Consider the following 17,030-nt stretch of genomic DNA (forward strand, 5'->3'; position numbering starts at 1 on the left):
TTTCTGACTTTAATTAAAACACAATTTTTTTTTTTTACAAAAAATATAAATAGTTTTCTTTTGTCAATATATGTCAGGATCATAATCAATGTATGTACGCGTAACACATATACAATGTGTAACAAGTAGTAAAACAAAAAAAAAACAACAAACAAATATTTAATCCAAAACCTTACTTTCCTGATCCCCAAAATTATGAATAGTTTTCTCAGTTTTTAGAAGTCGATGTCCCTTTTAATAAAATGCTTTAATTATATGCATTATATGCATTATATGAATATATCTATCTATCTATCAATCTATCTGTCTATCTATCTATCTCTCTCTCTCTCTCTCTCTCTCTCTCTATATATATATATATATATATATATATATATATATATATATATATATATATATATATATATATATATATATATATATATATATAGATAGATAGATAGATAGATAGATAGATAGATAGATAGATAGATAGATAGATAGATAGATAGATATAAAATATAACATAATATAAATGTCATTTATGCTTAATATGAAATGTATATGCCATATTGTATATGCAATTGCATATACCATTTATCTATATACTGCATATATTATGTCAATATTGTATATATGGCATATATTATATGCAATATATACAAAATACATACATATAAAATATTATATATAACATTTATATTAGAATATAACAACTTTTATGCATGCATGTTATATAAAGGATGTCTGTCAATATTCTAAGGTGGATTTCCCTGACATTTCCTTGATATTTTCCTGATACTTTCGTGATCTTTTACCTGTTTTCCTTGATTTGATTTAAAGTTACCCAAATTTAACTTCACAAAAGTTGACCTAGATTCGTTTAGAAAAATGTTCTTCAACTGCAAAAATGTAAACAATAATACAACCCAAGCTAAATGTATCAAGTATTGATAGATTTAATATGGGTTGTATTATTGTTTACATTTTTGCAAATGATGATTCAAGATTCGCTTGATGCAAGAGAAGTTCATAAAACTATCTGCCAAATAAACTTTTATATTACATGTACTATATACAACTTATTTAAGCTATGTAAATTTGATAAAGAGCCATTTTCCCTGATTTCTCACTGATTTTTCTAAAATTCAACCTAATTTCCTTGATAATCCTAGATATTTTGCAGATATCTGATTTCCCTGACTTTTCCCTGATTTCCCCTGATCTGGCAGACACCCTGTATACATACATACATACATACATACATACATACATACATACATACATACATACATACATACATACATACATACATACATACATACATACATACATACATACATACATACATACATACATACATACATACATACATACATACATACATGCATGCATGCATACATACATATACATATACATATACATATACATATACATATACATATACATATACACATACAGATACATACACATAGACATATACATATACATATACATATACATATACATATACACATACAGATACATACACATAGACATATACATATACATATACATATACTTACAGAAATATACACATAAACATACAACTATAAACGCACATATTTATTTTAGCTGTATTTTAACTTTTAATAATAGTTAAAATAGAGCTAAAATGTCTAATACAAATATAACAATGGTGTCATCATAAAAATAAATTAAAAACTAAACCTATGTCAAAAATTATATCTGAATGTGTAACTAATGGATAAATGTAAAATATTTGTACTTACCAGCGTAACGGTTATATTAGGAGGTGTAGGAGAGTTTGAGTTTAAAAGTTTAATTAAAGGTAAAAAAAGCGTTTGAAAGTAAAAATATGACAAAAAGCTTCAAACTAAACTAACTCTATTGAATAGTTTTTATTATTGAATGAATCTATTTGAATAATTTTAATAATTAGTTGCATGGTCTAAGTGAATATGTTCACTTAGACCATGCGACTAATGATTAAAATACGTTTATAAAACTTACGGGAAACTTTAACGATTCAAAAACACGCGGTACACAGTCGGTTAATGGTTGGCAATAAATGCCAACAGTTAGCCAACTATAGTCAATACTGACCCATCAGTTGGACCAACTAATGCGTGTTTACTGGGAACATTTTTATAATAACTTACTTGTTGCTTAATATGGTTTGATTCAGTTTAGGTTCCAGTTTATTTATTTAAAAAAATTAATATGAAATTCAAAAAGAAAGCGGAGTTATTCAACTTTAAGTACGATTTTGTTCGGAATTAGGGAAATCTACGGTATTCTACCGAAAATATTATTATTACCGGGAAGATATATTTATATCTTCGAGAGCAATTAACAAACCAGAAAACGCAGGTATTTTATGGCAAGCAAAAGTCAGTTTATTTTTTTACTTGATTTAATTAATTGTGATGCTTTAAAACACACACAGATACAAATATATATATATATATATATATATATATATATATATATATATATATATATATATATATATATACATATATATATATATATATATATATATATATATATATATATATATATATATATATATATATATATATACATGTTTTTTTTTTTATAAGCATATGAAATTTTTGAAACAGGCTCGGGTATACTTAAGCAAAAAGTTAAAAGGGGCTCAAAAGTATGCTTAAGCTTAAGCATATTTCTAATAAAATATGCTTATTTCAATACTTTCTTAAAGTGTGCGCGTTACTAAAGGTTAATGGGTATAAGAAAAATAAAAAGTTGACTTATGCTCTGTATTTGCTTTGATGTAGCTGAATTAATATTATAGTATAATAACAAAAAATAAAACATATATACTATATACAAATGCTATCAATGAAATCAAAGATATGAACTTCGCGTTCCTTCTCGTCCGGACCAATAAAGGTGTCATCTGGAAGAATTTTGTTGGCACTTTCATTTAGAGCATCATCTACCTCCTCCGGTTGAATATCACCCTGATTTCCTATAGGTTGATCACTGCCAGGATCTGTAATGGATGGTGGCAGCACTTTGTAACTATCAAGGCCCTCTGGTTTAACAAGCAAATCTTCTGAGCCATCAGAAGTCATTAAACACCCAGTCATTGTCCAACATTTCTTCCTTTGCTTGTCATACGTTGAAGTGTTTAAAGCTTTCCATGCTTCCCCTCCCCAATGTGTAATCAAAATTCGTCTCTCTTTTGCAGTGTATTACTGAACCATCTATCAAAATGATTATCTCTATCGAGCCATTTTTGATGTTCAATCACAATAAGTCTTTTCAGAGTGGCAGCATATCCTGCATCAACTAGTTGCCAAAGGGCAGTGACACTTGGTAGACCGTACCATAGAAGTCCTTTAGCAGCAACCACAGCATCTTTAAAATTCTCCTGCATCTGTCCCTTCAAATTGTCCAGCAAAAGAACAAATTTATCAAGCTTTTGTTCTTTTACAAATAATAAATTTAGAAATATATATATTTAAAATTTTTAAGTAAATGAAATTCAAATTTTTAAAATAGTTTATGGAGGCTCACGAATATGCTTACATATGGTTATTTTTTTTCCAAATCTGAGCCTGCATATGCTTATAAGCGTTATGCTTATAAAAAAAAAAACATGTATATATATAGGCGCTACTCCAGTATCTTCCCACCCCTTTTTTTATGATTGATTATGATATAAAACTTTATGCTGATTCAGAAAAATAGAAAAACATGGACCTGAAATTCATGTTTTTATATTTTTCTGAACCAGCATAAAAATCTCTATCATAATCAATCATAAAAAAAGGGGGTGGGGGGAGGGGGAAACTGCAGTAGCGCCATATATGTATATATATATATATATATATATATATATATATATATATATATATATATATATATATATATATATATATATATAATGTAAATATACATGTGTGTATGTAAGTGTGTGTGTTTATGTATATGTATTTTTAGAATATAAATATATATATATATATATATAGGTACGTGGACTGATTTTTTAAAATTGAGCATATACTAAAATGTTATATATCATTAGAAAGCCCTTCAATACATTATTTTAAAGGTGAAAAAATTATTAAAAGCGAACAATATAAAAGAAAGGTATGACGTTTTTAGTAGCAATTTTTCGATATATGGATTTATTGAATAAATTGGTTCCAAAAATTATTTTTTTTCACTGAAATTGTTTTAACTTTGTCAAATCTTATCCAAATGTCTAAACCTTGTTATCAAAAGATAGATGTAAGAGTAGGCCACAAGTTCACATAACACTATAGATAGAAGGGGTGTATAGAGGGCCAGAGGGGGGAACCGGAACACCAGCGTAACCTTAAAAAATACAAGTTTTTCACACGAAAGACTTTTTCTGATAAAATATGTTGTCTTTATACACAAAAAGTTAATCTAATTTGCTTCCATTTCAATTCCAAATATTAGTGGTCTTTTTTAGATTTAAGGGTGGACGTCTTTGTTATGTTTTAACACCCTCGTAGTGAAATGTTACATTCTTAAACATATTTAAACCTAAAAAACACTTATTATATTTTGTGTTAAAAAGTTTAAATTATATTTTCTTACTTTACATCATATACAAGTGGTGTATAAATTGACATTAGGGGCGGGGCATGTGCTTCGCTTAACTACCCGCCCCCCCCCGCCCGTCCTCGCCCCCCCCTGCCCAGTCTTATTCAACCTAAAAAAAAATTTTAAAATATATTTGAATAAAGGTTTTAAATGGAGTTTATGGAAAAAGAGAAATAACTATTCAAAATTATTTTACTATGTTAGTTAGGGCAGGGGCAAGTGCCACGCCCAATGTCCCCCCTCCAACTCTTATTTAAGCTTGAAAATGATTTTAAATTGTGTTAATTTAAAAAGAGAGACATAACTTTACAAATCTTACCACATTACAAGATGCAAGTTGGAGTATCCACCTTAAAAGTAAGCCAAAGATAAAATGAATTTAAAAAATTTTTAAAAAACAAAAAATAATAAATTTATGTCTTAGCTTTTAGTAAGTGATATTATTTAAAATTCCAATAATGAAACTAAATAAATCATTTTTAACAATAGACACCCCGTGAAGGTTAGCCAGAGCCGTCTATCAAAAATGTTTGCCAAACTACACAACTTGGTGTACCATAATCTTTAAATATACAAAAAAAAAAATATGTTATATAATATATTTTATATATATGCAAATATATATATATATATATATATATATATATATATATTCATATATATATATATATATATATATATATATAATTTTATTACTTGGTTTTATTAATTTTCTGTTATTGCTGATATGTTTTAACTTTTAATTAATATCTTGTTTTAAAATTATTTTGTTTTCACTATTAACTTTTATTGATTATTATTATTATGTTAAGATTATTATCTATTAGTTTACTTATCTGTATACTTGAAAATATCAATATTAAAAATAAAATAGCATATCAACAATATTTATATTCCATTTAGGAAAATATTAATTCACCTGTTAAAACATCAGCAGCAAGCTGTATTTTTTTCATCTTATATTAAGCAGCTTCCATATCCGTCTCATCTTTTTTCCAGTAAGAAATAGTGTAAATTCTGTCATGTAATCCCTTGTTTACCTTTTCAACTCTACCGTCATAAATGACAGATTTGGAATTGTCAGCATCATACCACTCATGACCAAGTTTTCTGCCAACAATTCTCTCCGACATAACATCATCTAAGTCTTCAAGTTGCTTTGCAGATAAGTGTTTACATTTATGCATCATTTCACTGGTAGTTAAAATACAGAGCTCACGCTCTATCTTTCTTTTTTGTTTTTCGTCTATTTTTTTGCGTTTACAATCCAGTCTACCAGTAATCTCTGCTCGAATTTCATTATGTAGTAGTCGTGTTTTCATTCTTTTTTTACGTGCTATGCAAATAGACCACTTAATTACCTTTTCTATAGACAACTCGTCCAGATTATCAAGATAATCTATCGTCCTATTCTTTTTGGATCTTAATTTGCTAGATATATAACAAACTGTTGCATTAGGGCATCGTCCTTTGGCATCACCAAACATACCCATTAATTCTATATTGTGTCTGTCTATATTGTGAAGCCTTGCACTAGCTGTCTCCTTTTTCAGTCCTGCTGTAATAGAAAGGGAGAAATATTTTTTATATTGACGAGTCAAGACTTCCTCAACTGCATTAAGACAAGCTGAAGTCATTTTTACAAGTTGGTCATTAATGGGGCATAAAGTTGTAATAGGTTGTAAAATATTTGGGGCAAGCTTTGTTCCAAAAAAATCAATTTTTCTGCAAAATAGTGCAGCTGGATCAGACTTGCAATTAGTAACTTCTTTTAGAACATCTTTTACTACCTGGTATCCAGGTAGTAAAAGATGTTCTAAAAGAAGTTACTAAACTTGCATCATCAGCTGATACATAAAACTTAGTCATCCATGGTCCACTGAGAAGTTTACTTAATAGTGCCAGCACTCCCATTTGTTTTATAGCAGTTGTATTACAAAATGCTTCTCGCAGAATTGGTAGCAAGCTAAAACAATTTATTGTTCCAGTGGTCAGATAAAGTAGAAAAGCAGTATAGTGTTTCATAAAAATGAAACAAGTGTGGAAAAGAATGTGTAGACGGTTTCCACGATACCGTGGAATAATACCTCGTGCTAGTTGGTAATTGTCTAAAAATTTTACAAAGCCTTGTGGATCACCTTTGCCATCTTTAAACTTCATCTTGTTCATTGCTAATACACTTTTGACTGCCATACAATCATTTCGAAACAACTTGCAAGGTTCAAGTTCTAGAGATTTCAAACCTTCGCGTCATAAAATGATAATAATCTCTAGGGGTTGCAAATGACAATTTAGCTCATTCAAATTCTTCCCCCAGGTATTACAAATTTTGGGAATGTTTAGATGGTTAACTGCTACTCTGTCAGACATTCTGTTGGTTATATTTGATATGATTGTACTACGACATTCGTTAAAGGGAAGCGAGTGAAAATTTGAATAAATAAAAGCTAAGTGATCAACTGCACCACAAGTATGGTTTTCATAATCAACAGCTGTTCCACCTGGTAATTGGTCCAGCGCAATGACCTGACAGTTGTTTTTAGAAGTCAGATGAACAGTGTTGATATGAACACCTTCTTGTGTCTTTGCATCAAATCCAAGAGTAAGATGAGAATTACTAATTGCCCATTCTGCTGCTTGCAGTTCTGCTATACAGCTCAATAGTACAACGATGAGGAATATCCGTAAAATTAACACCCAAATATTGTCCAATTTTTGAAAATAGGAATTGAATGTTACCTGTTGGAACATTAGCTAATAACATGCTATAAATTATAATCCTCATTTTTAAAGGGTAACTCATATCATCTTCTGACATATTAGCATTTGGCATTTTCCCCTCTTTTATCTGCAACATTTCATTTTTTAATTGAGCAATAAACATTTTATTTTGATAGCCTTACCATCAGTATTATGTGTTACTTTTATTTGCATTAAGTTTTGTTTTTCTTTTGCTTTCAACTCCTTTGCTTTCGCTTTAAGATTGCAAATAAACCTACTGTAATGATATGTTTTAATTTGTTTTTTTAGATCTCTAGCTTCTGCCCTCAAAGCTTTAATAATATCTTCTTTTCTTTTGATACTTCTCTTAAATGTTTTTAACTTATATGGCAAGCTATTATACTTAGATCGAACTTTATTTATTTTTATCCTGTGTTCATTAGTTGAGCTAGCTAACTTAGAAGAAAAATAAGATAATCTAGATCTGAGTTTGGCTTTCTATGGGAATACTTCTTCTCTATATGCATGCTCTCTGTTTTCATTTTTTAAGCAACTTACGGGCGAAAAAAGCTCGCCATTAATTAAAGGTAAAGTATCAAAATGTTCATTTGCTGACAGCACAGAAGACCCTGAAACAGTAATCAATGAACTACTTTGATTAAGATGCATTCCTTGCATCATTGGCACGTTTGATGGATGGTATGCAAAGAGCCGATTACAAAAATTCATGAATTTTGAACGATCCCTTACATAATGGGTAGTCCATTTTTTTGCAATGTTGATTGCACAGCAAAGTCGAGGTTTACTAGTTTTTAAGTAAAATAACTCATTGACTTGTTCAAGAGTACGAATAATTGACTCAGCGTTAATAGTGAATGAGAGGAATATATGTCCATTTTGACATTGTGTATGTATTTCGTTTTGCAAAGTGAAGTTCAGAGATAAATTTTTTTTCACTACATCCGAAAACACAACTTTTGTACCCATAATATCTCTAAAAAGTATATATAAAGAGTTAATATATTATAGTTTCAATTAAATTTGCCTAAACAAACAAATAAATATATAATAAACAAACAATATATAATAAGTTGTTAAAAATTAATAGCATTATAAATAATGTAAAAAAATAACTAAATTATATAAACCTAAAAAATCTCAAATAATTTAAAAATCTCACACATACCTTCTATAAATAAGTAACGGTTACAAGAAACTAGTTTTTCAACCTCAATAATTCAAATATAATTTTTAGGAACTGAAAACATAAGGTGAATATTTTTAGGAACTGTAAACATAAGGTAAACTAATGTAAAATCAAATAACGGTTAATAAAGTCAACCAAACAGTTTAAATAAACTAAAACAAGAATAGTAAATAAGTACGCAAAGTACTCTTCACATTTATTTTTTCACATTGCATTTAACTTAAAATTTTATGTATTCTAAAAACTTAGTTAAAAAAAAGTTAATTTCCGGTTTCTTAATTTATCCTAATTTATTAAAGTTTCTTGCCTTCATAAAAAAAAGTTTATTTAAAAAAAAAAAAGTTTATTTAAAAAAAAAAAGTTTATTAAAAAGCAATTATAAAGAACTTTTTTCACTTTAAAAATCTTCTTAGTTTTTAGAATGCATAAAAGTTTCAAGTAAAATGTAAAGTATTTTATTGTTGGTGTGAGGGGATTATTACAATTATTAGGTGGTGCCTAATAATTGTAATAATCACCATGGACCACAAGGCTGCCGCCATTCCATCTTCTTCCTCGATCTCGGCTACCACGACCTCGACCACCTCCCCTTCTGCTGCGGCTCCCAGCACCCTTGTTAGGAGGATAAGAGGACCATTTAAAGGACTCATTGTCCTTTCCTCCTAACTTGACCCATCGCTTAAATGATCTATTGCTTGTGGGTCCAGGATGCTGGGACCTATACAATAGGTAGTCTTGATATGTTAGCTCTTAATGACAATGATTAGTAAATAGACAAGTACTTAATAGCATTATGTAAAATTTAATTTAAAACAATTAATTGTAAAAGTGATAGGCTGCATAAATAATATGAACAACATATTAATCCATGATAGCTTTAAAAATGTTAATGAGATTGGTCATTTCATTCTACTGCACTTTGAGGGATAACACAATACTAATGCATTAAATAGCGCATATAAATAGAAACATAAATTCAATAATCATTCAGAAACATTTCTAAATCATAAATTTACCAGCAAAAGGTTGCGCACATGTAGCTAAAGATAGAAAAAGTTTTTATAAAAATTTGCAATTTATAGGAAAGGTGTGTACATGTTTGCAAATAATAGTTTTTAAACTTACTAGTCGTAGTAGCCGATGAAGATGTAACTAAAGGTTATCAAAGTTGTAATTAAAAATAAATACTGTAATTGCCAAGATATGCATAAACATATTGTTAGGTAAAAAATTTGTACACATACCACTTATAGCAGATGTAGAAGGAACTAAGGTTAAAAATTATTTAATAAAAAATTTGTATTGCAATCGTCAAAAATATAGACACATATTAAATAGTAATAGTTATTAAACTAACCATTTGTTGAAGGCGAGGATGCAACTAAAATTAAAAATTTGTAATAAAAAATATTGCAAAATAATGACTTTGAAATTGGTATTCTTTGAAATCTATTCACAGACTAAAAACTAATTCCATAATCATTAACATATACAAACTGATACAAACTTACCAGCAGTAGGCCGTGTAGATTCGACTTAAAATGTTAAAAAAAATTTACACAATATAATTGAAATTGTCAACATCAAGTTGCAAATGTAACAATCGTTAAAGCTGTTCTGCTTAAGGTGCAACAACTATACTAAAAAAATGAAAATAAACAATGAAAATATAACTATTCAAATACAAAGACATTATTTTTGTAAGCAACAAGCTAACATTAGGAATGTTTATAAACTTATGTAAACAATAAACACAGATAAAGATAAGTATACAATAAGTAAAGAACATTAACTTAAATTTTTTAAGTGTTTCTATATATTGGAAGATGTTATAAATGTTTTATTAATATTTACTTAATTTTAACTGTTTTCTCTTTGTGATTATCTAAATTTTTTTTTAATTAATAAACCCAATATTTATGTGACTTATATTTATGAAATCTTAAAAAATCCATAAAAGGCTGGGTAGGATCTAAACAAGAAATAAATGTTAGACATGCTTGTATAATGATTTAAACAGTAATCCACAGATAAAGAAGTATATAATCCAAATATGATAAAAGACAATAACAATGATAAACCACATATAAATAAGTATATTAGATACTTCATTAGATTAATCTTAACAAAAAACTTCTTAGTGTTTTTAAAATTTTAAATGTTAGTGTTTTAAAATATTAAAACTGCTCCTATTGAATGCCAACAGTTTTAATCTGAAACATTAATCTTTTTTTATATGTTACATAAAAAACAATTGAGGTTGTACATTAATCATTGTTTTTGGATATGAGAAAAAAAAATTGAACTTACTATCTGTTAGTGTAGCCATAAGATTTTTGTTGGCATTGTCCATATTAAATTAAATCTAATAATATAAATCAAAATAGTTCAAAATAAGATTTTCCTTTGAATCCCCCCCCCCCCCCATTATCCAGATTTCGGCCCACCCGGATTTCGCTTTAAAAAAAAATAACAGAAAAATCGAAATTAGGTACTTAAAGTCCAACACTGGTTAGAGTAATTGCTTATCTTTATTTTTCGTTGAAATTTGGCATGTTCATAGAAAATGCATAAAGCAAACTATTTTGATAATAAAAAAACGGACTCTACATTTCTTCGACTACAAGTCCATGTGACAACATCAACCAAATTTTCATGCAAAATTCTCAGCAAATTACTTCATAAAAAAGTATGGTAGCAATACGCAATAGTAATATAAAAAACAAGCCTAACCTTTCTTTTTTTCAAAAGTTGTCAAGGTTTATATATGTTTCTAAAAAGAACCACCTCAAAAAACCGTTTGTCTAGGGCTACCTGAAAAAAGTGGTATACTTGGTATAACACAAGTTAAACTAATTGCTTATCATTATTTTTCGTTGAAATAGGCATGTGCGTAGGAAATGCATGAAAGAAACTATTTTAGTAATAAAAAAGCGGACTCTATATTTCTTCGACCCCATATTCAAGAGAGAACATCAACCTAATATTTAGGAGCAAAACATCACATAAAAAAGTTTAGTAACCATAATAAAAGTTTTAAAAAAGTAAAGATTAGTCTTTCTTCTTTCCAAAAAGTATCTATGTGTATATATGTTTCTAAAAAGAAACTCCGCAAAACTACGTCTGCTTCATGCTGCCTCAAAAAAAAGTTAAAAAAACGAGAGCCAAAATTTTAGCATAAAAGTCGGTTCCGTAAATCGCTATTTCCGCGTACCTTGTAGTAAGGATTTTAATTATTCAAATCGTTTATATTTTGTTTGTTTTAGTTTTTCTTTTAGCAGTTTTATTTTTATTATTTTATTCTTTAGACGGAAAATAGGGGTATGGATGTTAGTTGCTACTGCAGTTTCTCCCCCCTCCCCTTTTTTTTTATGATTGATTCTGATGGAGAATTTTATGCTAATTCAGAAAAATATAAAAACATGGACCTGAAAATCAACTGAAAGTGCTCTAATTCGAAGTCAAAGTTGTAAAAAATCCCACTAAAAACCCTAATATTAGCCATTTTTTTTAAAACACTTTCTTTTTTAACAAAATTTAATTACCATTACATTGCGCAATAAACAGACCTGGTGTCCATCAGCCTTTGCATTATTATTTTAAAGTATTATAACAAGTGTTATAACGAAATGAAATTAATAGAAGATTTCAAATAAAAGTTGAACATAGAATTGGAGAATGTAGACAATTTGATGAATAATTATCATTGTATCGTACGCTGGTTTTTTTTAATAAAAAAACGGTTTGAAAGTTACTATTTCTTAATTTTACATGTGGGGCATTCCACGTCAAGTGGAACCACTTTTTGATCAAATTTGACATCACCGACTCGGATTTTGATGAAAATTGGCTCACATGTTGGGCATATGGACAGAAGAAAAACGTGTAAATTTTTTTGACTTAAGTCAATTATTTCCTGAGATATGACCTTTCAAAGTTTTGACCTTTTCACTTAACCATGGTTAATTAAAATGTCATAACTTTTTTTCTATTATACTTAGGAAGTTGATTTTGGTGGCAAACAGAAGCTCTTGCATAGACGAACAACTTTGTGTTTATACAAAAAAGTGATTAGTTCAATAAATAAAAAGTTATTGGTCATTTGGTCATTTGACCTTTGACCCTGGTTGATGGCAAAGGTCAAAAGTCATAATTTTTTTTTACACATTGCGTTTTCTATTGTGGATGTTCCATGAAAAAATCTTTTTGGGATTCCCATAAACAGCTTTGGGATTAACGTTAAAGTATAAGTAGGTTCTAAAAGTTTAATATTTATCGGCCTTACAAAAGCGATATTTTGAGGTAATTTTCTGTAAATAGCCTATTGTAGATATATTTTATTAATTATTTCCTTTTTTCTTTTTATTTTCTAGTTTGTAATTTAATTACTAGTACTATATATACATACTAAGTCAGTATTAAATAATATGAGGCTTGAAGCTATATATATTTATATTAAAAAAATTAATTCATTTCCATTGAATTTGTCATCAAAACACAACTTAGGAAAAAGTGTTTAGCAACTTTCAAATTAAATTTAGATTAAAAATGGCATTTCAAGCGCAGGTGAAAGAGTTAAAGAAGAGACAACACTATTGTTATGATCCTTTCCAACACCATAAGAAAAAACAATATAAAACCTTAAGGGTAGTTACTAGTCGGCAGGTAGCTATGCATCCCTCAAAACTTATGGCTGGAGTAAAATTATGTGATACTTGTCGAAAGAGGATCACTGGCTTACCTTCCGAAATAGGATTATGTGATGATGAAAATTCTGTAAATTGTAATACAGAGATAGATTCTCAAGGCAGTTCCAGATCTCAAGATATTTGTAGTGACAAGGGAGATGAAAATTATCAGTGCCAGGAAGTAGAAATTTCAATTTTTAATAAATCCTTGTCGTTATTGGGTGAGTCACCCTTGGATAAACGCAAGTTACAAACTGTTAAAAGTTATATTCCGGAGAAAAAGAAAAAGCTTAAAAAACTTGTAAAAAGGAAGTTAGACCTATTATCTCCTAATTCACATGCTATTGCCATTGATACTTCAGAGGATGATGAATACAAAGCAACTAAAAAAAAAGTTTCCAACACATGTGCTGATGACATTGTTAAAGTGCTCCAGGATAAGTATAAATCAACACAAAGTAAGAGTGAAAAGATCATGATTTTGACAATATTTGTTGCTCAATGGAGTAATCGAAAAGTGATGAGAGAATTCAATTGTTCGCATCGACTTTTATCTCAAGCAAAAGAAGTTTTAATAACCAAAGGCGTTTTATCAACCCCTAACCCAAAAAAAGGGAAATCTCTACCTGTACATGTGAAAGATATGGTAAAAGAGTTTTATTACTCTGACACTGTTAGCCGTGTAATGCCTGGAAAAAAAGATTTTCTATCTGTTATGGAAAATGGGGAAAGGAAACATATTCAGAAAAGATTAGTTTTAAGTAATTTGAAGGAAGTTTATCAATTTTTTTCAGAAAAGTATCCAAATATCAGAATTGGGTTTTCGAAGTTTGCAGAGCTACGTCCAAAAGAATGTGTCTTTGCAGGAGCAAGTGGTACTCACTGTGTATGTGTATGTACCATTCATCAAAATGTTAAGCTCATGATAGTCGGATCACATATGGATAATTTACAACTAGAAGATGAACTAGACACCCCTATTAAGAACTACAAACATGCTTTGGCTAAAATCCAATGCAATCCTTCCTTGCCAGCATGTTCTCTAGGCGAGTGTAAAAATTGCCCTGGAGTTGCTATGCTAAAGGAATGGCTGTTGCAATGCTTTGAAATTAAAGGAGTTGAAGAAATTGAGTATAAACAGTGGACTACAACAGATAGGTCCCAGCTTCAAACCTTTATACAGTCCACTGATGAATTTATTGAAAGATTTTTAGGGAGCTTGAAAACACTTACTAGACATGATTTTATTTCTCAAGAGCAGGCTAAATATTTAGACTGGAAGAAAAACAATTTATCTGATGGAGAATTTCTGGTTATTGGTGATTTTTCAGAAAATTATGCATTTATTATACAAGATGCAGCACAGGGATATCATTGGACAAATAGTCAAGCAACTTTACATCCTTTTGTTTTTTATTATAAATATAAAGGAACTTTATTTCATGGAAGTTATGTGCTTCTTTTGGAATGTAATACTCATGACACAATTGCAGTTCATCTTTTTCAGCGTAAACTAATTCATTTTTTAAATGTGAAATTTGAGGTATTAAAAATAACATATTTTAGTGATGGCTGTGCAGCACAATACAAAAACTGCAAGAATTTAATAAATCTGTGCTATCACAAAGAGGACTTTGGTATTCCAGCCGAATGGCATTTCTTTGCCACAAGTTATGGTAAGGGCCCTTGTGATGGAGTTGGAGGAACTGTTAAACGTGAAGCAGCAAAAGCAAGCTTACAACGTCCATACCATGACCAAATAATGACCACTTATCAATTATATACTTTTGCTAAAAAAAATATCCATGGGATTTCCTTTGAATACCTCACTGCAAATGATTGGCAAATCGAATCCACAATATTGAAGGAAAGATTTTCGAATGCTAAAACGATTCCTGGTACCCAAAAACTTCATTGCTTTAAACCATTATCCACGAATGAACTTCAAGTACAAGATTATAGTTCCAGTTCTGTGTCTAGAATTGAAAAAATTACGTCACAGAAAGTTAGCCAGCTCAACTTCAGTTCAATTACTGGTTACATGGTTGTAAAGTATGATGAACATTGGTGGATAGGTTGTGTGTTGAAGAGCAATCCAGAAAAAAGAGAAGTAACCATGAACTTTCTTCACCCTCATGGTCCAAGTCAACTTTTCTCCTTCAGAGATCCTCCTGATATTTTTACTGTTGATTTGAATGATCTTTTGCTAGCAGTCGAACCCAAAACTACAACTGGTCGGTCATACTTTATTACTTCTAAAGAGTCTGAGAGAGCAATCAAAGCACTTAACTTGCATAATCGTTAACTATTATAGCTTTTTTTAATTTATTATTAGCAAACATGTATTGCAATGGTTATGGTGTAAATATCATACTGCATTCAGTACTGTACTGACATGTAGTTAAAACTGCTAAATAAGGCATTTTTGTTACTTTTCAAGAATATATATATATATATATATACAGCGGTGGCCAAAAATTAAAGACCACTCATTTTTTTTTCAAAATTTATTTTTAACCTTAGTATAATTTTATTTTGGAAAAAGGTATCAAAAAAAGAAAAACATTTTTAGAAAGAATTTTTATTGTATTTTATATTTATTATAAAAGAACTTATAATTTTTTTACAAAATAATGTTAAAAAATTAAAAAACTGACTAGTAAAAAATATAAATGGGAAAAAAAATTGGACAAAATTTTAAGACCATTTTCAAAAATATTACAAAAAGCAGTAAAAAAATAATTTAGAAACGTGTTGTTCCTCCATTTGTTTTCAAGCACTCTTGTATTCGTTCTGGCATTGAATTCATTAAAGTTTTGATTACTTCATCAGGCACATTTTTCAAATGATGAGAGATAGAAGATTTCAAATCTTCCAAATTGTAAAGTTGTTCTTTACCAAGCTTTTTATCAAGCCACGACCATAAATTCTCTATTGGATTCAAGTCTGGACTATTGGCAGGCCATGGAAGCACTTGAATTTTATTAGAATTGAACCAATCGCTAACAACATGCGCTTTATGACACGACGCATTATCTTGCTGAAAAATAAATCCATCTTGCAACTGCCATAAATCAATGCTAGGAATAAGCGAGTTTTCCAAAATTTTGATGTACCTTTCTTTGTTGAGTCTACCATCGAATAAATGAAAAACGCCAACTCCATAGGCACTCATACAGGCCCAAATGCCTATTGAACCACTGCCTTGTTTTGTTCGTTTCAAAATGCATGATTCATCGAACCGTTCGCTTGGAAGTCTACGCGACCTTTTCTGTTGTCTACCTCAACGTTCATTTCATCACTAAAGACCACACGGCTCCACTGATCTGTTGACCAATTTTTATGTAGTTTGCACCACTCTTTCCTGGCAAATTTTTGTTTTTTATTTAAGCGTGGTTTTTTTGCAGCAGTATGCCATAAATAATTTAAATTGTGGAGGACCCTTCGCACAGTTCTAGGGCTTGCTTTCAGACCATTTGACAGTGTCCATTTCGTAGACAAGTCTGTAGATGATGCTCGTCTGTTTTCTTTCATTAATCTCACTAACGAGCGAACATCACGGTCATTTGAAATTTTATTGCGTCCAGTCCTATGACGATCATTAATTGACTGGGTCTCTTTGTATCGTTGAATTATGTTAATAATGCAAGAGTGAGACCTTCCGAGCTTTTCTGCTATTTGTCTGATGCTATAGCCTTCTTCTTTTAATACAAGAGCCGCGTATCTGTCTTTTTCTTCGATCTTTGCACGCATTTTTGCAATATTTTTATATCCTTATTGCAATTCAAAAAATAAATGTTTATTTGATATCGAAACTCAGGTTTCGA

The 17,030-nt window shown here is 29.6% G+C and overlaps 2 protein-coding genes and 1 pseudogene across 2 annotated transcripts; all 3 read right to left on the reverse strand.

Moving 5' to 3' along the window:
• Positions 1-5,486: 5,486 nt before the first annotated feature.
• LOC149878148 (uncharacterized) lies at positions 5,487-7,989 on the reverse strand (annotated as a pseudogene).
• Positions 7,990-9,013: 1,024 nt separating this feature from the next.
• LOC149878149 (uncharacterized) lies at positions 9,014-10,868 on the reverse strand. Its single transcript, XM_090072844.1, has 7 exons — positions 10,826-10,868; positions 10,452-10,487; positions 10,027-10,050; positions 9,760-9,783; positions 9,641-9,667; positions 9,532-9,555; positions 9,014-9,264 (listed from the first exon to the last, which is right to left on the reverse strand). Exons 1-7 carry the CDS (start codon positions 10,866-10,868, stop codon positions 9,014-9,016), a joined length of 429 nt encoding a protein of 142 aa, XP_089928970.1.
• Positions 10,869-16,422: 5,554 nt separating this feature from the next.
• On the reverse strand, positions 16,423-16,956 carry LOC149878150 (uncharacterized). Its single transcript, XM_090072490.1, has one exon. The coding sequence runs from the start codon at positions 16,954-16,956 to the stop codon at positions 16,423-16,425; it is 534 nt and encodes a 177-aa protein (XP_089928616.1).
• Between the last annotated feature and the right edge of the window lie 74 nt (positions 16,957-17,030).

This window comes from Hydra viridissima, unplaced genomic scaffold (genome assembly GCF_058129835.1).
Source record: "Hydra viridissima isolate aposymbiotic clone 2 unplaced genomic scaffold, HvirCarnegie_v1 scaffold_15, whole genome shotgun sequence".
NCBI classification, from domain to species: domain Eukaryota; kingdom Metazoa; phylum Cnidaria; class Hydrozoa; order Anthoathecata; family Hydridae; genus Hydra; species Hydra viridissima.